This window comes from Bombus vosnesenskii, unplaced genomic scaffold, assembly GCF_011952255.1.
Source record: "Bombus vosnesenskii isolate JDL3184/JDL3185 unplaced genomic scaffold, Bvos_JDL3184-5_v1.1 scf7180000013304, whole genome shotgun sequence".
Taxonomy (NCBI): domain Eukaryota; kingdom Metazoa; phylum Arthropoda; class Insecta; order Hymenoptera; family Apidae; genus Bombus; species Bombus vosnesenskii.
Genome location: NW_022882953.1, coordinates 850,062 through 876,211, shown reverse-complemented (window position 1 = coordinate 876,211; position 26,150 = coordinate 850,062). Strand labels below are relative to the sequence as shown.

Below are 26,150 nucleotides of genomic sequence, written 5' to 3'. Positions count from 1 at the left end.
ATGGAGACATGAATATGTTTTTAACTGAAAAATAAATAATTCGGAAGAATTCTTTGATCAAAATCAATAAATCTAATCTATGTACCAACAGAGAAACGAATGAACGATAAAAGCATGAAAACTCGATGAATGAAGAAAATTATTTTAGTATGAAATATAAGTATAATAATTTTAGATACAAATATTTGAAATTGTTCGTTTTCTACATTTTCTAATTCAATTGCAACGATATCCACGAACGATAACAATCAACTTAATGAAATTTAAAAGCAGCAACGAAATCGATAAGCCATGATATCAATTATGTAAATGCAACGTGGCGATCGAAACATAGGAAAGTGAGTTCGTTGGCCGACGAAAAATTGAAAAGCAAAAGCACGCGTCGCTTGATTTATCGATTCTACATTCCTAGCTGACTGAAAATATTTCCTCGGAGAAATTTCCTCTCAGAGTATCTATGTCGACTCATGCTATTGGTTGCGTTTCAATATTTTCGCTCTCGTGGATTTCGTATCAACCAGCATCTTTGATACAAACTCTTTCATGAAATAACAACGAGGTATGTATATAGTTTTTATACTACTAAAAACCCGTTATTTTAACAATGTAACAATACCATAGCAATAAGTAGCAAATCCTAGGCGACTGTATATTGCCATAAAACAAAACAAATACGTATACATAATACATAACTCACGATATTCAATTCCTATTTTATCTCAGACCATTAAACTTTTTGCTTCAACTTTCAAACAAAGTATCTCCGAATTATAGAACTCCCAGATCAAAAATAAACAGATCATCGGATTTTTGAAACTTCGATTCCCATAGCGAACACGCGTATGATCATCCTAATTTCCATGGAGAATCAAGTAATCCTCGATTCCAATTCCCAGAAAAGTAACCTCTCGATATCGAAGTACCTTTTAATAATACCAGAAGAACACGCGAGAATAATACGCGAAAATACGAAGAAAACACGTTGAAACGTATGGAGATAAAAAGCGGGGGACACGATGTCACGCGTTATTCCGATCAAGTGAAACGCGGTCGCTCCTCTCCCCCGAGGACTTACCTCTTCTACGAAAGATCTCTGCTGCATATTGGTCCAGCACATTTTGCACTGGCACACGTCCTTCTCTTTGAAATTCTCAGCCCTTTCTCTGTCTCGGCTGGCGGTAACCTGAGGTGGCGGAGGCGGCACAGGCGGCGGGAGCGGACTAGTCGCGACCTCCAGGCTATCCGAGCTAGAGTTATGACGTCGCGGTGGTGTGATGTTCGTCACGTTCCCTTGCGAGACCTGCTGTTTCACATCGGCTGATCTTCCCGCCGAGTGATCGTTACCATTGCCAGACGACTTTGAGTGTGATGGTGACAGGTAAACGTTCAGCATGCACTTGCTGTTATTCTGCTGCGGCTGAGGCCGTAAGAAATCATCCAGAAGATAAAAGCTCTGCGCCCGGTTGGATCTTGTAGTAGACGTAGTTGCACGCGAATCGTTGCCAATGGACTGCTGTTCCGCTTTACAGATACTCTCGCGATTTGTTCGACCTCGACACTCGTCATCGAATTGATGTCTAGCGGTCACGTGTCTCTCGTCCACGTCTCTATCCGCGCAATCCGCGGTTTCTTGATACAACCTACGGCTAACCTTCGACCTTCCAGCCTGACCGAATTCTCCGTTCTCTCTGTAGATGTCCCGGCTCACACGGGACACACGGGCCGAGTAGGACGTGGGCTGCTGGTAACGCGTCGACTTGCAATTCGACCCACGTAAATCCTCCCGGAAGTGCTCGCCCTCGATCATCGAGACGCTCATGTTATGCGACAGCGAATGTTGAACAGCGTGTGAACTGGTGCCATTCGGAGCCCTTAACAGGGCACCGAGAGACCGCCACTTCCTGTCCTGCTGTCCCGTCGAATTCGACGAGACGGACGATCTGGTCCATTTCCTCTCGTTCCCTGGCGATGTTAGAGCGTTGTTGTTGCCTACCGACCACTTCCGGTCGTTCGTAGGCGAAGTCACCACCGATGGCCACTTTCGTTCGTTCGACGGAGACGCCATCGAGGTGCTCGACCACTTTCGCTCGGACGAGGTCAACACAGCGCCGGTGGCGGAGGTCAACGAGCGATCCGTAGATGAACTGTTCAGTTGATCCTCGCGTTGCTTGGCTTTCCACCAAGATGACGTGGAAGTAAAAAGTATCAGTGCTCCTCGCAGTGGATTCGGATTCTTCGAGGCTCCTTTTGGCGAATATTCTCTATCCTTGATCTTCAAAGAACAATCTTTGTAATTGGTGTCGCATTCGCGATCGCTGAACGCTGACGCGTCACGATCCCAAAGAGCGTTTTTCTGAGCGGCCAATTCCTCCTCATAGTGTAACGTGGCGTTAGTGCTACGTAGACGTGGTCGAATTTTCACGAAACCGTAATCGTTGCTGTCTTGAACGGCCTCTAATGCCTCGATGCGATGTTGAACGGTTCCGGTCGACTGCTGCAACAGAGAAGTCTGACCGGACGAGTATTGATGATGGCTGTTGCTCAGCTGCAAGCTCGGCTGCTGTAAAAGCGTCGAGGTCCTCGCCCTGTGTCCCTCGCTGGCGGTACCGCGTTGCAAACAAGAGAAACTCGCGGAGTGTCGCAGGCTCGAGGGTGGATTTCCCGGTTGACTCACTCCCAACATCTTGCCTCTCTTTGATATTCAGTCTTTTTGATCTCGAGTAGCGAAGAAAGAGAATTTTGTTTCGAACACAAGCGATATTCCTTTCTATCTCCCCCCTTCGTTTTTATGTTTCTTTGTTTCTCCTCTGTATCGTTCCTCTCTGTCAAATTGGACGGAAGTTGGGACGAAACGACACTTTTCTAACTGAGTATTATTACTCTGGCAGTGATTCTTGCTCTCGATATCCCGGTTTTCTCTGATAACGCGTGAACAATCGACTGGCCTGCAAACGACTTCTTGTTTCGTATACCTTGTTCGTTCGTGTACATCCTCTCGATAAGATTCTCGTGAACTGGCAGCCGCCAGACGGCTACGTCATCCTCGTCGCTCTCGGTGCCTTTCGTACCGTACAACGACGGTTCGTACGAAATCTGAAACAGAAAGTAGGAACAGGATAGGGGCTAGCAACTCAAAAGAAAAAAAACGGCTACAACAAATCGAAGCGTCGTGAAGCAACGGTTGTGAAAAATGAAATGACGAGGAGGATGAGTCGGAGGAAGGGTGAACGAGATTCTAGAGAACGATGGAAAGACGGGGTGGTGCGAGACGTTCTCTTCCGTTGTGAAATACATGAATGGCATACGGTACGGATAGCCTGTTCGCGTGGCTTCGAAACAGCCAAAGGAAAGAAAAGGAAGAGAGTGAGAGGCAACGACTGTATGAAAAAGAACGGAGAGAGGGACACGAGGCGATTTGATGGAGATCGGCGAAGGATGAAGGTCGTTCTGTGGCCGATGCCTAAGGCCAGGCATCGAGATGTCTACCGATGTGCCCTTCGAAAATTTAATTTTCCTTCCGAGGAAGAACGAACGCGAATTATTAACGTTCATGCAGACTACAATTTTTTTGTACTTTTGAAACAAGCAATATTTTATTATAATTTCTGAAGTTCGGAGATCTTTTTAATTTCAATTCAGAAATTGTAAAAATTTGAAAGCTCGGGCTTTGAAATTTAAATTTTCTTATTTGGAAGGAATTGCAAATTGGTAGACATCCGTAACTTAAAGTACGCCCGATGAATCGTCGATGACAGATATGAGCGAAGTATGTACGTCGTAAAGTATACGTTTACAGCGACATGCTCATCAACTAAAAGTCCGATGCAGCTGCGTTAAAAAGAAGCACTGGAGATACAAGAAAATAACGTAACAAATTCGTGAATAATCATAGGGTAACGGGAACTGACTCAACAAGAAAAATAAAATTCAGGGGCGTCTACGGTGGTTGCTGAATTGGTTTGTAACATTAATCTACACATATAATCGTTTCCTATTTAACCAAGTCTGGACCATAATTAACGTAATTAGCATTAGCTTCAGGATCGTGTCTGGTAACCGCTTAAAGGTCCGATATATAATTTAACTCATTGACTCACGTTTTCGTTCATTAGCTATGTATTCAACCAGACTAAAATATTCACTTTTGAAATCTTATTATTCTGTAACGAATAAAAATTATTAAAATGATAAGTGTAAGTTACAATTTATCTTACATTCGATAGCTTCTAATTTAGTTTGAATATTTGTAACAGCAACACACGTGTTTTCGTTGCATGCGATTTTTAATTTTTCACAATTTAGTACGACTGAACGTCGTAAAACAAGCAGTTAACGATACAACGAATTATGTTATCGTCTAACGAGCGTTTATTTAAAAAACAAAAAAGACGAACGACATGATTTTTTAAGGTTTCCAACATTTTCGTAGATTTTAGTTCAATCCCACTAGAAGGAGAAACGTGGTCATTAAGTTCTCGTGGTTCGGTACACAGGTGCATCTGCAGTGCCATTCTCGATTCTAAGCGAGTCTATATTGCGATACAACACCTACGAGGGACAATTCGACTCGATAAATTGGCGGTAACATACCAATTATCGATCGTGCGGACAAAACTTTGAAATACACGAATAGGGCGTTAAAACGCGGTGAATTTTATTAAACACGATAAAAATGAAATAATACGAAAGTACCTTCGTGAAATATAGTATCCCATAATATCCTTCGAAGAAAATTGCTAGTAAAATGCTCCTGTGGATCCCACCGTACTATCTACGTAACAAAATTATCATTCTCTTGTATTTTTGCAGCAAACGTTATAAATGTTAAGCTCGATAAATTTCTTCGTTTTCAAATTCGAGAGATTCGCGTGTAAATCTTAGAATTCGACAGATTCACACTTTCAGATTCTTTCATCTAAAAGTAATTCCACTTCCAAACGTATAAATTTTCGAACTTCCAAATTTAAGCTTTCGTACTTCGAAAATTCGAACTTCTAAATAGAAGATTTTCTACATTTTTAAACATCAATTAAAATTTTGTTCTCAAGATGACAAAATTTTGCCAGGAGCGGTGAATTCGAAGTTTCGGAGGGAGGCGCAATGTTCAACTACGAAACCGAATTCTTTGACTTTAAGGCAGCGGCACGCGGGCTGTCTACCGTGTGTCTATGTAGGTGCAAAACAGTGAAAGGTTTTTCAAGGCAGGAAAGTAAGTGACACCCACACGTGGCCGTTGTCGATGTAAAAAGGCAAGGCCGTTCGCGCGTAGAAAAGTTCACTGCATTATTGCGAAACTGATCGCCCGTTGCAGAAACAATGACGCCTAATGGAATAAAGGATGTATGCGACGGAAACTTATTCTAATTCAACAGCACGAGGTCAATCAAACGTTGATAATAAATACGCGAAGAATCGCTTTCTACGCTGTCGCCATTTGAATGAAACACAGCTGCGACGTATTATTCGGAAACTTTTAATCCCACCACGCACAGTAAAGAACAAAATGATGTTTGCACAGAAAGTGCAACCAACTCTATCTGCTTCGACTATCATCGTTGTTTCAAGTATTGAGAGACAAAGATGCTTAGAAAAATCGATACGTTTCTTGAAAGAATTAGATTGTTATTACGAACGAATCTGTTGCAAATAAAATAGATGAGTTTATTTATATAGATTTGATACGTTAGTTGCATATACGACATTGTAATAAAAATTGATTTTAAATTACATAATAATTAAGAAGATACGAAACACGCTAAGCGTATTTCTTATATTACTCAAGTACATATTAACTTTTGTTTCAATTGCATATCAGACGAACGTAATATCCACGTCGGTATTTACTACACCGTACTACATTTTTATAATTTATTTATATAATTATATATAATTTATATAATTCAGCGAAACTTTATCAAAAACTAAAACATAATACCATCGCGTTTCATAATCCCTCTCACGGCAACCACATCTGTTTCTTCATCTAAAGAGAAATTTCTTCGTTTAAAGCTTCGTTCGAAACTTCATATTATTCACGATTTTCATGATTATTAAAGTAATTACAATCGACAGCAAGTATAATTATCATCTTGTTGCAATGCATTCTCTCACATTCCGAAGATTTCAACACTCGCAGGAACGAGCAATCTTTTCGTCCTTACGTATGATATTCATGATAAACTGTGCTGGACGCGCAATCGTATCTTTTTAAAAGCAACAAAAAAGCAGAAAAGATATTAACGAAAGTGTGCGTCAACGCGGTACACAGGAACGCGAGAAATTTTCCTTCGTTCCCCGACAACTCTGCGTGCAACGAGGCGAACACGCGTGACTTTCTGCGGCTTAATTCCGACATCCGCTACCTTCGAGACCGCGTCTCGCTTGCAATTCTAATGCAGTCGTTAACTGGCATCGTTTAAGTGGGAAAGCCTTCCTCTCGCTCTCTTTCTCTCTGCCGCTTACACATACGAAAAAAAAAAAAGAGAAGGAAAAGAAATCTGTATTCTCATTACACAACCTAACCCCAACCTCGGTTAAACGTAAAGCCGCGTCTAATTAATCCGTCGACGACTTGACCGAATTTTTTCAGTGGCGCGATGCGGATCATCCTAGAAACCGCAGAACCGTATAGCATTTAGTGCGTGAAAGAGAAGCAGGTAGCTGTAATGCGTCAAACGTCGTCGAAACGAATCCTCGCTCGTGTTCTCGTAGGAAAATTCTAGATACGCGATCGAAAATCGAAGCAGTCGTTGGAACGTGTAAACAAGAGAGAAAGAGGAAAAACGGTGGAGAAAAATGGAAGGGAAACGACGGTTGCATACATTGTAGAACAGAGTTCATGCATATACAAGACGATTCCTTTGTACAGGTAGTTTCAGAGTTGCAGATCTGTAGAGGATGACGAAGAAGAGCATGTACGTTTGAATTTTCATGGATTAAGCTTAATAAAGTAAGGACAAAGAAGAACGTCTGAATTGTCGACTTGCAATGTACACCTAAGTTTGTAAGAATATAGTAAGCGATAATTCAAATACAATTAAAACTTCACTAGGAACAAGAACAAGGAAATAGTTTGACTTTCATACGAAGGAAAAAAAATATATATATATGTACTTGTGCGTACAATTTCTAATTAAAACTCTACCGCGCATTTTACAATAACTTGCTGATCATATTAAATATTTATGCATTTATGAAACATTTATAGGTACGAGATATATAGAATGCAATATAATTATCATAAGTAAAGTATCCGTCGTAATATCTAATGGGAAAATTTGCATAAAGAGCCTAAGTCTACGTATATAAAATAAAACCTTACACCTTACAATATGTAGTAGTCGAAAGAAATCTCTATTCCGGTTTCCTTCCTTTACTCGTGTTCATGAAAAATTTAATTTCCATAAACATCCGCATTCTATCTACATCAACCGTTCCAAACTTTTGCTTCTAAACGTCTTAAGTTACACATTTCGAGTGAATGAAATAAACCAACATCGAACGTTTAACAAACGTAACACGTTCCTCTGGCCATCCGTCCCTACAGCTGCCAATTTAATCTTTATTTATGAAACGATTCACAGACGCGTTTCTCGAAACTCTTAGCTGGCATCGTTCGATCAGTTCGAACGCGACAGTCAAAGAAACAACGATTCCGCGACGATACGCAAAACCTAACCGTCGTATTCGCGCTCTGGATATATCCCGTCAACCCGGTTAACGTAATTGGCCAGAATCTTTGGCCGTGACTAATTACGAACGTAAGTACGAACAGTGTGCACATAAGCGATACGCGATATAGAGGAGAGGTTCTCTTGTCCGTTCTGGCGTTTCTCACCGCCCGCTTGCTCAACACCCTGATTACGAAAGAAATTTGAAAGCTCTTCCTCCGCGGTCAGGGGAGACTGATTAATTTTGAAAGGCGACGAGTTACGTGAACGCGGTCGAGGAAAATGCAAAGGCGATGAGGTTCCCGCGCAACCGACGTTACACCACTTAACACACTAGCGTCACCACCACTTATTTCCTCTTACTTTCACAGCCAGTAGACACACTATGTTTCTCACAATTGTGTGGAAAAGTAGCCAAAATCTACCAACTTCTATATGTACGTAGGTACGAAGTGCTTTAGAAATATTAAATTTAGAATAAAAAAAAAAAAAAAGAAACGAAGAGCAGGATATGTAATTAGAAGGAAAAATGAAAAGCGGAGATAGAAGATTGCGGCAGCAAGATACAGACGTGGAAATGGAACTGAATAGAAAGAATATCGGAAGGAGAACGAGGCACGTGCTGCAACAACGTGAAAAGACAAAAACGCAAGAAGATGTAGACGGTGGAAATGGTATTAGGGGCAATAAGACAGAGAATAGAAATCCTTGGGAAAGCAGAGAGGCTAAGGCGGTAAACAAGGAAAGAGACGGAAAAAAATAAAGACGTTAAGGGCAATAGTAAGGAACAGAAACCAAAGAGGGAATACAATATTGAACACCGGGAAAGAATCGAATAGGAGGAAGAACAGTAGGTCCTATCGATAGGATGAAGGAGCAAAGAAAGGATTTCAGTAGTAGGATAGATGTTATGTTATACGCAAATGTTGAAATTTTAAAATAGTTTATAAACGGAATGCATACGATATGGATGAAGGTGCAGGTGCAGAACGAAGAGTAAACATAGGAAATAAAGGAAAAATGTACAGCCGGAAATTGGTTCTAAGTTGATAAGCGAGGATATAAATAATAATATATACTATATATACTATAGATTGTAGACTGCAAAACTAATACAGACTATATATAATAAATATATGATAAATAATAATTAAGTTAGTCAAATGGAGACAACATGTTTCTCGCTTTTGGTTGGAGTCGAAACGATCTTAAAATGTATTCAAAATGGGACAGAATGATTAGCTCTTCGTGTAACGTTAGATTATAATCTGTGACCAAATTTACTTATTTCTAACTTTTGAACGGCGTTGTAGTCGGACTGCAGTATTCAGACTGCCAATAGGCTGCCTATTTTAACGATTCCTGTGCCGCAATGCTTTTGCAGCGATCATCTACACGCAGACGTTCGAGACCCCTTTTACTTCTTTCTCTATTTAAAAACGTCAGGACGACGATGACTAAGAATTCGTTTGTTTTATTTTATTTCACTTCTGCGAATACTAAACGCTCTTTTGCTTCAACAAACAGCATGAAATTGAAACAAGGAATGGCATACATTAATAACATTTATTCGAATTATCGAAAATGCTTTTACAAATATACTTTATGACCATAAAAGATGAGCACAACTCATCGACAAGTAATTTCGCTACCTTTTTTCCACCCTTTAAAGCCGAATCGCTTTTGAAGCGCCCTAAAAGTCCTTTTAACGAACGAGCACACGTTTCGCGCGATAATTAGAAACGCAGAGTTTCCCTGCAACAATACAACGAAGAGGACAGAACCATCCCTGCTTGCTTAATTTCATCAAGCCTGTCGGAGCCATATTGAGAAACTCAATTTTCTACTCCGATGTTCAGACTCCATTCGATCCCATTCAAACCTACCCATCGTTTTAAAACTTCAAAATAACGACGCTATGCACTTTTTTCCTTTGAAAGTTTCGTCAAGCATTAAATTAAACCTCGAAAGCTTCACAAAGATGGATATGACTGAACAAATAACTACGCGCAGCTAGCACACGTCTGTTCGCGAAACTAACTCACTTCAATCGATATGTGTACTTACAGGGTATTCCAGAGTATCGACTGAACAAATTTTCCTCCAAATATTTTGTAGGTTACTGGTAATTAGTATGATCAGATACAATACCTGGCCTTGGTTCATTTCTTGTCGTAGATCTTCGAACGTTTATACTTAGAAATATTAATTATCACAAATTCCTGATCGAAGTACTCACGAAAGATTCGAATATATTTTATTAAAACGTGTTGCACTTGAAAGTATAATCCAAATTTTTCAAAGCACCAACCTATCTCTACTTATTTGAAAATACGAATGAAACGTTCGAAGCTTCACGGTCAGACTCGAATCGAAGTTAATTTCGTCCCTAGGTGTAGTAAATGTGGTAGGTGTAGCACAGGTGTAGTAGACGTACGTGTAAGTATATGTATTCACGAATTGAATAAAACCAAGGAAATCATGATTATAAGTTTGGCATAGCGTTTCACACTTTCGTTTCGAGCAAACTGCAAACAGGGGATTTCCAACTCGTCGAGCCGTGTCGTCGAGGATCCCCTGGAAAGCGGATCGGACGATGAGCACACGCAAGAACCAAGCCGTTCCATGCTCGTCGATGGTACAAACCATATTTTTCCCTTTCTTAATGAAATAGCAACGTCGACCGACTAAAACCGGCATATTACCAACTGTAAGAGCGGTCGTGCCATGCGAATATCCCGTGTGCTATATGCTCGGATTCGACTGGAAACTTGGAAACGATAATTGGTCGAGGTAATTAGAAACCATAAAGATAAGTAGCGTAACGAGCAATGGCGGATAGCCGCGAGTTGCGAGACGATTCAGACAGACGTGATAGTTCTGTCAATGAGGAATATTAATCCCTCGAGATTCGTGCTTCCCCTTATCTAATTGGCAAAAGATGATCGATCCTCTTTTCACTTTCTTTGCTCGAATGGAATTGTTTTTTAGTTATATGATAACACGTTATGATATATAATTGTGTATTGTTATATTGCACGTTTTTAATACAATAGATGTAACAAATTTAATATAATATCTACGAAAGACAATTCTTTGTTAGTATAAAGCTAGCTAATAGTTTAATTACGTATAATGAATGTTACAAAGTATAATCTAATGCACGTAATTCGCGATGTTACAGCTTTTCTAAATGATATTTTGCCTTTTTAAATATACATTATAAGCTAACCGTTCGATTTACTGGAAATATAATATTAACGTTTGCGATTTTCGAAATTATCATTAACATATACGATGGAAATTATTGAAAATCCAAAGTATAGATTTATCGTCTCAAAATACCACACACGTTGCTTGCTTTAATTATATCGAATGAAACTAGATTAAACGAACCGTAGATAAAAAATGATATACAATATGAAACAGGCTTAAGCATTAGGAATTAAAAAAGGGCTGTCGTTTGCAAAAGAGGCAGAGACATGTCTCGTTGCGACAGAGCTTGAACTTAGGTCACGCGATGCGAACCTCATGGAACTCGATTGATTATGTTGAACGCGTGACACCATATTGTCGCGCGCTTTCGAGGTAATTCCACGGCGGCCTCTGTGAATGTGTGATACGCGGCCTGATATGCAGACTTCCGATCGATATACCACTCCGTTAAACGACGAAAGCACCATACAATACATCTAAGAATGGCAACTTCGATCTTTTTAAATTCTCAAGACCGGCTACGTGCTTCTACTTTAATTTCAATTTTATCGATGGAAAATTTCTAGTAAGAATAATTTCTATTAGATTTTATCAAATCTAACGCTCATTTAACGCTTTCGTCTATCAATCTTTTCCACGTCTACCAAAGAAACGTTAGAAACTATAATTATGCAAATTTCTAAAATTATACTTGTAGAGCGACGTTTGTAGAAAATAAAAAGCATCAACGAGCATCAGCCTCGTTGTCGGTTAAAAGCGAAAACAGCTGAAAAACCCATTCACGTGTAATGCAGAGCTGAAAAGGAGACAAGAGGGGTATATGAGTACTCCGTTTGTCATTCCGGTTAATAATACTGCAGGGGATCTTTACCAGTCTGCATCATGCCGAGGTATCATGGCTTGTGATAACGCGCTTCATCTTCTGCAGTTTGCACGCGCCATCTCCACGGGTAAACTTCACGCGTAGATTCTGCACACGTGTGCTTCTATTATGCCGCTTTAATACACAACGAGAGACATGCTATCATTAGCTGCGTTCTATTTAAAAGACGAAACAGATCTTCATCTAGGATTGTCTTTCGATTCATAAAAATATTGAATTTGCATCAACATCCGCCGTCTAACAGTAAAGTATCATTTTCGGGGAATATTGTATTCTATCTTCGCCTACCATATTTCCTAAACTAAGCTACAGTCAAAAATACACATAAGATTGACACGGACCATTATTCCTTCTGCTCGTCTTCTTTCCAAACCCTGTGTTCTATTTACCAAGAACGTAGTCGTTGATGCCCAATCTATTTAATCTGTGATCACAGATCTAGGATACGATCGGCTCCAATCAAAGGCAAGCGGAGGCGGAGTCGCGTCGAGCAAATTACGCGTAGAAGAACAACAAATAAAGCGTGCCAAACGATCTTATCGACGGAAAGATCGTACGAAGTATAGATAATGGTTGCAGGGAATTCACCATTGTATCGGTTGTATTGTACGTGATAGGTTCGAGGAACGATCGAGACGAAGTCTCGTTGAATATTATTATCCCAGTTCTCGTTAATTCATCCATCTGAAAAACGAGTGTCTCGATCAACGTGAAGCAAGACAATGGTATAATAACAGTGTGGGAAAGGTCCTGCAGCAAAGTTGGCGCGTCGTCGACGATAAGTCGGCACACGTTTTATCCTAACGTGTGCAGTGTATCTGTTGAGAACAGCTAATTACAAACGACGAGGCGCGGTGAAACTTTTAATTCCCGAATTATGCACTCCCGACACCTGACTCTGAAACTCTATTCGGAATTACGCAGTGACTACGGTGTGCTTCTCGTTGGATTCCATGTAAACCCGCGATTCGACGTCAATCTGATACTATTTTTCTCTTTTTTGCTATCTTTCAGGAATTCTTCAATTGCGAAGGAAAGACGAAATTGTTATCGATTATACATAATTTTCCCTTTCCATATTTTCTTTCCTTCTTATTCGTGCTTTAAATAAAGAATTAGTATAGTGGATTATTCAGCTTCGTTCTTTACAATCATCTGAAAATTAGGAGATTAATAACTAGGGAAAGTTTGGGAACGAATATCACCAGGTTTCATATTGTTACTGGTCATAGTCTCGAAAGATTCATCCTGAAAGACTCGACATAAAGGCAGTTAGTAATTCGTCACGAATCATTTGGCTACTACTTTTTATATGCACTTTTACATTTTTATGAACATAACTAAAGAAATAGAATTTAAATAGAAATTTGTATATCATCTACCAAGTACAATATTATAATAAAATATTCCAATAAATTTTTCGCGTTACGTACATTTCGTTGCACTTTCAAATTTTCCATAAGTGTATAAAAATCCACAGTCTACTAATTATTCGAACGCGTTTACAGTCTGACTGCCTGTGTATCTTCTACTTAAACATTCGTGGTACATACAATAGAAAAATACTTGGCGATAAAGTGCACACAAAAATGCAGTTAATCTACGATCAGTCTGTGTCGTGCGAACCCATAGAATCCGTTAGAATCCCGCTAACGAATCGGGCGAGCACGTGATGTATACGAACATGCAGGTCGTAAGCCGGTATCGATTTCGCGGGTGGCAAATTATTTTCTTCTTTTGTCGAGGACGTTGGTCGCGAAAGGGATGAAACGGGTGAGGTGCGATGAAGGATAGAGACTGAGGTCAAAGTACGTTCGCGGTGAAAATCCATTAACGCGGCCAAGTAAAATGAAAAATATCCACGTTAGACGTCGATCCATGTAATTACGGCGTAATTACGTTATTACACCGCAGGATGTCCTCGGGGATGTCGAACTTGAACAGCGATACTCGTAATCGACGAGGTACAATAAAAGACGAACAAATTGTACGCACGATGTCAATTTGTTAGAAGATTTAAAAAACGATGTGTTGCGATAATAGTTCCGTGAGACTGGGAAAAAAGGTGTCTCAAGCGGATTTTGTGTAGCTTTTTATTTATCGGTTATTATGTGTTACTTGCGTGATTGATTTTAGAAGAGAAAGTGCATACTTAGATGGTTATAAGACTAATTTAGGGGCAGAATACGAAACGATACTTGTACGATACGTGTAGTATCTACTTAATAGAGTAAAGTAGATCACTCGTCTCTTGGTTAATGTTGGGAAATTTACAAGAAGTAGTATTATAAATTACACAGGTAGTCATTAAGTTATATAGGTATCGGCTAACAGTATAAAATTTCGAAACGCGTATTTTCCAAATTATCATGAAAATAAAGATTCCTAAGCTTTCACAGGCTCGATCTTACCGATTATGGGTTAAGAAGACGAGAGACTCGTATACTCACACAAGAGAGCACCGAATATATTAAGAAATATCGTATCTGGCTTGTGAATGGAACAATTTGCTCCTACGTTTCGTTCGAAAAGATCAAGAACCCAGGATACATAAAATCAGTATCTTGATATTTATCTCATGAGAATCACGCGTCATTACATACATATATGATACATCAGGATATACATACGGGTGGAAAGTTTAATCAGAAACTAAAAAGGTTTCGTTCCGATAAACAGAGTTCGGACAAATTGCACGAACACAAAATCGAATTACGTGAATTCAAGTAAAACTGACTAATCAGAGGTTTAACCAATTTTCATTGTTTGCAATCGAAGCACGGTGCATCGAATCCGGTTCGACGTCGGCGAAAGAACAGGATAGCGAGCTCGTCTTATCCAAAGTTTCTAAAATAACTGCACGATAAACGGCCCATAATGTTACGCTTCATGATCGGTAACCATCTAGAGCGCTATACCGCGCACGTATAACCGATCGTTAACCGAAAATTCGCGGTTGTAACCTACTCTAATTTTCAGGTTCGTTTTACACGTGTCCAACTCGAGCCTGAGCCGCTATCGCATACGAATGATCGGCGACGAACGCGCCGCAACGATTATTATGCGGGATCCTCGCGGCGCGGTCAGAATTTCCAGCGATGTATCCGCTAATCAATAACCTAGAGTACGCCGCATGAACCCTCCTATGCCGCCCGTGACCGAACTTGACCGATCCTGTTCGCCGGAAACCCGCCTCTGCGTATTCGCGTCAATGTGCGCGCTAGATCTCTCGTCGAGGTGAACGACTCGGATGACAGAATCGGGGACGGTCGAATTGCAAAATCTGTTTTCGCCAATAAAAATCTACGTTAAATCTACGTAAAAATCAAACGTCAAGTTAATCGCTCAACGCACATACTCCTGGCGCAAACACTTTTCAGTTTATGTAATTGTTTTAGCTATTGATCTTTATAAATTCAACATACAATGTGTTATTCGTTAATCTGTTAACTGGCGGACTTTAGTTTGAAACATACCTTACGGGGTGCGCAGTTAAAACGAAGCAATGACGAGTATACACGTCGAACACAGGGCAAATGTTACTATTATAAATTTTAGGAAGAAAGTAAAATAAAACGAGGAAGGATTCCATTTTTATCCGATAAAAAATTAACAATTCATCGTTGAAAAAGTATACAATTCGTAAAGAAGAAAAATTCAATAAAAAGGATTTAACAAGTTCAACCGATTTCAGTGTGGTATTTTTCAAAGTAAGCAAAAAAAGCAATTGTTTTATCATACAAAGTGGCACTTCGCAGGTCGAGCACCAGTAACGTGACTCCTTACGGATTTCATTTTTTGACCGGACGGCACATCTTCGAAGTGGCTTGCTTTTGATGGTATAGCTGGTATAAAGTTATACGAGCTGATATAAAACACAAAACAATTCGGGGAATAGCCGATATACGCAACAAAGTACACAAAACAATTCGGGGAATAACCGATGTACGCACCAAAGGGAATAATCAAATACTCAAACTTATTTTTATAAAATACATAATAGGTTTACTGGAAGTATAAAAGAAACATACTATTAAATGTCATATATATTACTTTTTATTAAAATTTTGAATTTTTAAGTAAGTGGTAATTTTTTATTTCACACGACGAATATACGCGTCAGCCGCACCGAAGTAAAGTTTTGGCTTGACGTGTATACACGTCGAACGCAGTTAACCGCTTGAATTATGTATATCCTTCGTAAAAAATTTTATTTATAGCTATTGTTTACTTTAAGAGAGAATTTATTCGACCCCTTCCTTTGATTTATTAACCGGTCGTACGTAAAACACGTACGTAAATAATTTTACGTGGTAGAATAATATGTAGGTATTTTATAATATGCTTCCTGTTCTCTAGACTTAAGACGGTAACTAATTATTTTTTCTACACGTAAATTGCATACCATCGGTCATAAAATGACATACTTTTGTTACACAGATTTCTAAAACAGAATGCAACGCGCGATAGTTAAATTTACGAGCGCGTTATATCATGGTACGTTTCATAGAATACGAATTACGAACCGAAATTCTCTGCCGGAGGAGGAAGCATTAACACAGAAACGACGATTCGTAGACACCAAACCACGATACGGTAGAAATCCCCGAGTAAGCAGAGCGTACATGTCAGTAGCCGTTAGAAGCTGAAAAATGAACGAGTGTCTCGAAGGAAGGGCGTATGTGTAGAGTTTGTTGCGGTGAAAACGTTATGGTTAACGTGGCACGCTTCTGGAGTTTAGGTTTCTCGAGTAGGGCACAATGCGTGCATATGCTCCTCACGTGAGTAACGTAAGACGAGTAATGCAGCTTGTGAAAAGCAGCTCGCAAAGCTGGAGGATTTGCGTTACATCTTTTTCTTTCATGCATTATGTTTGAGGCTCAAGGCTGTCTCTGACATCTTCATCGCGCAATTCTATATTCTACATGATTCGACATGTAGATGCGATGTTTTTTAACAATAACAAGTACTCGTGTACTGTACCATTACGTTCAATATTGGTTACTATCGAGCCGTGATCAGTCAGACTACCCATCAACTTTCTAACTCTGTACAGCAGATGCGACAGTTTCATCGATAACGAAAATACCTGTGATCTATCTTTGTAATTGTGTCACCGTACACGGACCTATTGCACCATAATCAATCAAATCTACCTACCAATCTGTCTACCCCTGGTACAGTGGATGCAAAATTTTGCCAATAACGAAACCGTGCGTTCTATCTTCGTGATTGCATCAGAGAAAGTGAACCTATTACAACATGATCCACTACGCTTACACTTTACTATGCCAGCTCTGCACAGCAGATACGACAATTTCGTTAATAACAAAAATTCATACGTTTTCGTTTTTGCCATCATATCGTAAAACGTAGGCCCATTATATTTATTATCAAACAGATCCGCATTCTTTCTACTCGCATATTCATTTATCTTTGCATAATACATATTGTACGGCGCTAGATAGAAGATCATCGAAGAGTATCTACCTTAATTTTATTTCTAAGAATAAAACTTTTAATGACAGAATATTTTCGACAGTCGACATAGTCACTCTATCCCTATCGGTCCAGAAGTTAATGCTTCGTCAAACATACTTGGAAAGGATACTCGATACGTCAGGTGGACATATCTATGTGTAATACAAAGGCATGAGATAACGGACAGGACCGACGGAGGATGTTTGTCTGATTGACGTGGACAACGAGATTCTTATCTCCATAGGAGGGCCATTGTTGCCCGTGATGTCGAACGGAGACGTCTATTTATCTAATTAATACAATAATATAATTAGATCTAATTGTTGTATATGAATATGAATAATCGTCAAACGTATATTTTTGTTATAAATACACGTGATAACCTATCACGGATAACCAATCAAATCTATATTTCTTCTAAAAATTCTCTTGCCAAATTTGTATGATAAGCACCGAGGAGTAAATGCGCCTACACCCGCGTGATAAACATAGAATTACACGAACGAAGGACACGCTTTCTTTTCTTATGGTACCCCTTCCCATCTTACGCTATCCGGTAGACTTAACCATGAATAGATCTTGATCGCGAAGAAGGAAGAAGAAGCTGCTGATGGTGGAAGGTATCTTCTCTGTAACGAGGCAAAGTCCTTCGGATGTCTCCGGTTACAGCGTGCTTCGCTATCTTCGAGTTAGATACGCAGCTGTTTACATATATTCCAAGGCTGGAAGGGTTGTATCAACTTTATCGCACACGGTAGTAACTACGACGCAACGAAACCGTCTCTTCCTGGTCAATCCGATGGTTCAGCTAAACGTTAAACCATCCGCCATCGGTAATGCTGTATTTATTTGAGAAGATGCCGCGAGGATAAGCCAACGAATAATTAGCCGCATCTGCGATATTTCGTTCCCGACGTTTGCAATATATTTACAATCCACGGAAATGAGCTACGCCTACACACAACCGTTATAGGGAAACAAGCTAGAAACATGCGCACCATGCATAAATGTAGGTAGACTTCTATAAATGAATTTCTCGGAAGCGAAACTGATCAACTGCGTGTTTTATTAATTTCTTGATTTCGTTACAGAAGTACACGATTGATATTCGATTACGAAGAAACAAGTAACTTACTTCCGCAAGTTCGCACGTCGTAAGAAGAACAGTTCAACGTAGATAAAATTGTAGATCAATAATGGATTATGTAACTTACAATTTTTCATTCGTCAATTAACTAATTATTATTATTTAGCTTCTAGTTATTAGCGTCTAGATAATCGTGGGAGAATTTTTCCTAAAAGAAATCACAAATATATAAGAAATTAAAAAATCAAAATTCCTTATAAAACGCGATTCAAAAATATAAAAATGCAGAACACTTCCGTTTTTTACCCTGCATTCTCTACCATCGTTGTCACAGCGCTACAACCGGATACATAATCTAAAAGTTTCTCCGTCAATTTTTCTAATCTATCCGCGATCTGAGAAGCTTCTGACACGATCCATCCTTTTACTTTATTTAAATAAGAATAAAAAAATATTGAAATAATTCTGCACGCTGTAGACAAAGATCTCGGATAAATGGTAATAAGAAAAGGGACCGTGAACGCGTTTCAACTGCGTGGCGATTCGCAATCTGGCACGAGATACGTTCAAAGGAATCGAGCGTGTATCGTGGATGCAGCATCTGCCTTTCTACCAGATAATGATGCCTCGTCGCGATATTCCGCGGGATGCTTTTAAAACGACGCTGCTGAACACGCAACCAAGTCCAAATACGCCGGCTGGTAAACGCGGTGAAGCCAATTATACGTACCGATTCATGGCGTGGCTACGGTGAAAAAGAAAGCAGAGGGAGTGGAACGTAGGGACGGCGCCGGGTGAACACAGAAAAGTGGAGCTTATTAAAGAGAAAAGGTCAACAAGGTGGAAAGGAAAAAAGGAGTAAACCAGAACTCCCTCGCACAATCGTTTACTAACTAACGATACTAATATTTAATGAATTGACGAGCGACAAGTTGTAGATTGTAAATTTCTCTTTTATAATTTCATCTATTTTATCATCGAACATTGTGTTTCGATTACGATATTGTCCAGAAACATTTGGACAGCTGATGCGATTCGATCAACAGGTTGATACTTTTCTTACATTCTATATCGTGCTCTATCTTTCACATATTTTATTTTCACCATTTTATATTGTTATATTATTCGTCTATCTTGAATTATCACTCGCTTTTAACCATTTCTTTTAGAAATATCTATTTACCGAATACAATTGCCTAAGACAAGCAATTTCAAAAGAGTCTCTTTCGAAATGTATTTGCAATAATCATTTTTAATTATTATGGACGATAGCGTACGCAAGAGAATCGTTCGGTATCGTTCATTTTTTCGGTAATAATATTAGCTCGATTGTGCGAGAGGACTGTGAGATGAGCGAAAAAGGGAGATACGAAAAGAGAAAGAAGAAATACGAAAAAGAAAAGACGCGTGCCAAAAATAAAGAAAGCGTAAACTTTTATATAATTAAGGACTTTACGAATTACGATCATTAATTACCAATACATCGTTAATGTAGCTTCGACGATCATTAGCTTGCGATGTGCGTGCACGCCGATCCTTTGTTACTGATTGGCGTGTTAATTATATCGCTGCTGATTCTGACATACGTGAGGTATAGAACGCATATGAGAGCCGTGACTGGCAACTTGGTGAAAATTGTCTATCAGTAGGAGGAAATTAAGATACGGAATAACGAAATAATTTATATTGTACCGCGTGGATGAAAGTACTGTTACGTATACTGTGTACGGAATAGCGTAAACCTAATCGACGATTCGAAACGATGGTCGTGCGTAATTAGTTAGGCCGATTGAATTTTTGTGGCATATTGTTTTTAAGATTTCAAATCATCCTCGATCAGATTATAGAAATTTTGTTCTACATATTTATACATTCAAATTATGAAATAATGAAATAACGTAGAAATCTAAGATTTTCTAAGTCGATGGCAAAAATCTATCTTATCATTGATTCGTTTCATAAACGCGAGAGATATTACAAACTAGGCAGCAACGTTGCGATTGTCACGAAGTTAGTTGCGTTTTAATAGCGTCATTCATCTTTCAAGATCTCTCAAGATGGTTACATTCGCTATTTTTCATTGCTTTACGTTCATAACCGATTGTACGTTCATAACCGTTTGTTAATGCGCGATAAGAACGATGGGATGACCATTCAAATTCACCACAGATAGTTAGAGGAAGCGCAATCTCTAGCTTGACGCGCTTCGACGCCAACAATCGTCTTTCCTATAAAAATATTCTCGTAATTTAACGCGATTTCAAGAAAAAAAAAATTCGATAAAATGGCTAGCGATTGAAATGCGATTTGGTATACAAGACGCGGTGAATCGTACATTTGAATATCGTCGAAGAAACCTTTTGTCGAACCCTTAATTGCGGCAAGGACACGTCGTGCGACGCCCATGAACTTAGAAAGCTTCTCATCTCAAGGCGATCTTTGAGTTTTATAACTGTATTGAATTTTGTGCGTCATGCTTCTGACTTTCTCTATTGTGAAGCGGAAGAATTGAAGGAAACGAGTTTGAGAACTTTAAGCATTCGAAGTTTTAGAAACTGAACGACAGAAAGTATTTAAATGCGCGAAGTAAATGAAATTTTAATTTTAATAGAAAAGTATAGGAAAAGTAGATAAATAGCACAGGAGAATAATTACGTAAATTAATAAAAGAATTTGAAGGAAAAATAAATGTTCAATCGTACAATCTTATATTTTACGATATTCTATCTGATTCAAACAGAAGAAACGCAAATATTTTCTTTCATTTTAATTATTAAATTTAAAAATTAGTGATTAAACAAGCGACAGTTGGACTCGTTTTCACACTCATTTTTTATTTTACGATGTCCACGATTAACATTGCGATATTTTAAAATTTGTCATTATCGAAGCATTTGACGTTCTCACAAATAAGAACGAAGAGTCTACCGAATTATTCTCGACGAACACGTGACTACATACCACGCATAACACGCCACTTATGCTATTACGCTTTTAACTATTCCACCATGGGAATAAACGTGTTACATTTCCTTGTGTCTCACAGCATTATAGCACGAATACAAGAATGCAACAAATTATCGTTCCAGGACTGGCGACCACGAATTACCAGCAACGGTTCTACAATTTGTTCCGGAAGATATCGAACCATAATCGAGTATGATGATCCACGGTAATCTGAGAATCGGAGCCACTAACAAGAACGAAACATTGACCTCAGTCCTCGTACGATCTTTATGTCACTTTCGTTTTGAATCATATTTTTCTATCGTTAAGAAATTTCTTAAATTCAAGCTTCAAACAGAAAAGTCTTTAATTTAAGGAACATACGAAGGAACGATCGTTCGTATGCCGAGTTCCTCATTTTTATTTTATGTTTCTTCAAACGTTATGAGTTGTTTTCTTGGTCGAAACGAAAGCGAGTCCGAGACATAGAAAATTCGAAGACCGTAATTAATAATTCATCGAACGAAAAGATACAACGGGACCCGTACACGCGATTTAATTTCAATGCGTAATAGATAATCTGTCGATTAGATAACCACGTTGTAATGCAGGATCATTGTATTCACCTAGCATGCCACCTACGTAAAAATAACCTAGTCCACGTGCCGCGACACCAAAATGACTTCACAAGTCGACCAGACCATTATCATACTACAATTACTGGTACAATACACGTTCAGAATTTTAATAATATCTGTTACGTTACTCTTAACATTTCAAGCGATATTGATAAGTGAATTGTAAGAGCGAGTGCTGTGAAAGCTTCGCAAATTTTATACGGAGAAATTTCTAAAGCAGTATACAAGGGAAATATTTTATATGAATGGGTAATATTGTATCGAGAGAAAATATCGCAGGTGTGCACCGATGAGATGCGTGGGCAGACCAGATACAGACAAGAATTCGCACATGTCTCTGCTACGCTGCTGCTTTCTTGTACCGTAAAGAAATATACCGAGACAAGATGTCGCAAAGTACAGGCGAATTCCGCCTGTGTATTTTTAGGCAGCCAAATTTGTATAAGTTAGTGGAAAATAATTTTCGCAGATGTAAGATACTGTTCCTATACGACGAGGGAAAACGTGCCAAAATATTATTCTTGCGATCCAGAAATTCTCTTTAACACCTAACTTGTATTCTAATTAGAACGATGTCAGTTCTACAATTAGAAGATTCATCCGAGTGAAACTTACTCGAATTAGTCGAAGGACCTATTACGTAATACATCAAATCAAGCCATCGTGTAGTGACTCACTCGTTTATGTTACCAACTAACAAATCATGAAAATAATTAACAGACCCAGTACCCTAGCCGGCGATAAAAATTCTAATTCAGAAAATACGTAATCGTCTCGCACAAATTGTCATCCAATTCGCATAAGTATTCCATAATTCAATAACATCAGATTCGGACACCATTTCCAGCAACGTTCTATTCAAAAGTTTTATCTTTCTGTCATCATCTTCCTTCTTCTTCTTTCGATTAAAAATATTTAGTCGTCATTTTGTAACAGCCTGTATAATATTTTTAGCTTTCATTTGAAAGATTAAAAAAGAAAGCACGAGTAATTTCAATCATTTCAACACATCTTGAAAAATGAAAAAATGCTAGATAGGACATTCTAAGCAAGAAGAGAGAGAAGAGAACAATTCTGTTCTGCAAATAGAAATGACATTGTCGCCTACTAATTCGGCGGAAAGAAACAAGTTAGAAAAGTTGACACAATCCTTTGCAACTTCGTGGTCCACGAGAGAGCGGAACAAGAATGGATTAGCTATTGTCTGACTGGCCTATCAGCCTACGCTCTCGCCACAGAAACAGCAACAGCGACACCAGCAACCAACGGTAGCTTCCATTCAGTGGCCGAGAAACGTTTAAGCGAGGTCGAAGGTTTCATCGACCTCGCTGGCGCAAATTACTCAGTTAAATTGTCCATGCTCTCGGCTAGTTCTCTCTTTTCTTTCCAACTTCTATGTATCTCTGCCTTTCTTTACGATAATCACAGATTTTGATCGATCAATTTTAATCTACGTCCACGAGACGTTGCTCTCATTTACGACACTCTAGAACCCATAGGATTGTTTCATCAATGCAATAAATGTTGCAGTTGCCGTAAATGTACATTACATGATGATGAAACAATAGGCTGAGGAACTATGAAAGGGAATGAAAGGAAAGTAAAGTGGAAAAGGGACGTTTTACATATGATAAAAATATGTCTGTACGATCATGGTATATTTTTTAGTATAGTTGCAGTATATTAATGGATAGTAAATTAGTTTTTGAAAAATTTTGAGTGTCTATAGCACAAGTGTCTATAGTAGCATAGTAGAAGGTTTTGCGAGATTTTGATAATAGTTTGGGTAAAAAATAGTTAGAAAGTTGTTTGATGTAAAGGCTATGCTATTTCATTATCGCATTAAAATTTTGAAACTGTTGAAAACTTTCTCTTTTTTATAACTTTGTTATTAATGAATATATATATATATAACATAGCAAATAATATTCCTTTCAAAATTCTTTAGTAAGTCATACATGTCTGACTAGTAATTTAGAAACACTTCATATAAACACACAAAACCGTTCTCCAAAGAAAGGAACCCACGTTACAGTACGTAAACGTTCCACGTTTGCTTTTGAAAACGTTTACGCCAGTTTAAGGACCCCTTTAAACGGCACCTTGGAGGTTCGATCATTGTTCTACGCATAATTACAACGGTTCCTTTTCGCTGAGAGAAGTGGCACGAGGACGCACGATGAATGAAAGCGAAACCGTGTAGGCAGACCGGGGAAGGACCACTCTGAAATGTAGGCCGAAATAAAGCTCTATTAGCGTTCCTTCGGTTAGTCATTGGACGAAATGTATTCTGATTTTATATTGATGTATTATCGCGTTCTGAATAGAGTTTCTAATGGGTTTGGATCGATGATACACTTTTGCTGGCCGATTTCCCTTGAACATCGGCGAACAATCAAGTACTCTGAATAATGGAAGCACATGTGGTCGTAACTATAGCACAAAGGATGATTTGAAAGTTTAGTGATCGAAAAATTGGACACGTTATTGTGTATTTGAAAATTAATTGCACAGCGATTGTTCCAATGAATACGCATAACTTTTTCTCTACATTTGTAACGAGTATATTTTTCTATTTAATAATTCATTTTTACTAATTCATTTTTCTAAACTGATCCTATCAGAAACCACGCATATATTCATGTGTATATTCGTATATTCTGATTTTTAATTGCATTTCTGATAAATGTGTTCTAATATACTCACTTTCTTAAGAACTTGAAACGTTACGAAATATAAGTTAATTAATTTAATGTTAAATGCTAACCAAGAGAATCGTGTACATACAAAATAATTTTCTGAATGAAGTTTTCCATCTCGTTTCAAAATTCTTGTAACCAAGCCAGAATGACTTAAAACGACCGAATCTAATCCAAATTCAAATCCAACCACTTTTACCGTGCTAGTTCCATTCACTTAACACTCGATCGATACCGATAAACATTTCTATCTTCAAAACGAAGAAAATTTGAAGAAAATCTACATTTTTGTTGAAACTTCTTTTTACCTTACTACTCCTGTACCCTACTCATGTATACGTAACAAATAAGAAAACGAAAACAGCTTCTAAAAAGACAGATCACGATAGTAAAAGTCACAAAACAAACGTTCAACCGAATTCGAGCTAAACAGAAAATAATTATCCCAAATTGGAAGCTGTCTAAAGCTGTCAGGTACCATTCTAAACACGTGTAATTAGTTGCATATTATATAAATTCACCAATCACGAATACCTTCAGATCCGAGCAATCTTATTCTTTGATCTGTCGCAGCGGTGTATTATACGAGTCATAAATCGAGATCAGTATCTAGTTGGCCTGACGACCCTAAGGTAGCGGTTCGTTTAGCTAGTCCTATAGGAGGAAACACGGTACGCCATTGGCTCCGTTAAATTGTAATTCATAACAGGACAAAGTTATAAGAAAACAGCTATAAACTCTGTGCTCTTTCCTTGGCCATTGGCAATTATCTTCCGTGACGTCACAACTTCGATCGTGATCGGAGATCATGTGCATCGGCGAACGAACAATGAGAATTTCTCGTCGATCGTTGTACCGCGAGGAAAGCACCGGTCCTTTCCTGATTATCGATCATGCACGTTCGCCTGGACCGAAAGAGATTAGCGTTTGTGATAAGCCATTTTGAAATCCGGTGACATTGGTCGTTTAGAATTCAATAAAAGTTCGTAGATGTTTAGGCAGTTGATAAGCAATATCAAATTCATTGTGAGAAGTAGACCGTAGATTTTGATGTATTTATGGGAAATTTATATATTCGAGAAGAATATGCAAAGACGTACAATCTTCAAAGTCAACTTCCCTAGTTACGATAAATATCGTATCATCTAAATATGATGAAACGGTAAATCCTTAATCTGTTGTGTATTAATATATATACTACCATGGATGATGATGATATACGTATTTATTTATTAAGGTCTTATACTATCGAAATAATGATCACTTCGCTACATTATATAATGACATAAGAATTTTCTTAGAGGCGAAAGGTCTGCAGTTAAATGTTAAATACGATGAAAGTAGTTTGCGAGCTATCAGAAAATAAAGATTGACAGTGACAAAAAAGAAAGCTATTAAGAAACCTATAAGTGGCGAGAGTTCGCCATAAAAGCTTTGCTTAACGACGGTACAGGAATTTGAAAAGTATATTGCCTTTTCAAACATCACCACATCAATTACGTTAAAAACTACTACATTTATCCTGGTCAA

At 38.5% G+C, this 26,150-nt stretch overlaps 1 protein-coding gene across 2 annotated transcripts in view; it reads right to left on the bottom strand.

The window, feature by feature from the left end:
- Positions 1-26,150, bottom strand: part of LOC117234290 (probable serine/threonine-protein kinase dyrk2) — a 266,454-nt gene that overhangs the window by 191,214 nt on the left and 49,090 nt on the right. For both annotated transcript variants that reach the window (XM_033495354.1, XM_033495355.1), the window contains exon 2: positions 1,076-3,093. In XM_033495354.1, the coding sequence (XP_033351245.1) occupies positions 1,076-2,683 (1,608 nt within the window). In that variant the 5' untranslated portion in view covers positions 2,684-3,093. The remainder of the gene's footprint in view (positions 1-1,075; positions 3,094-26,150) is intronic.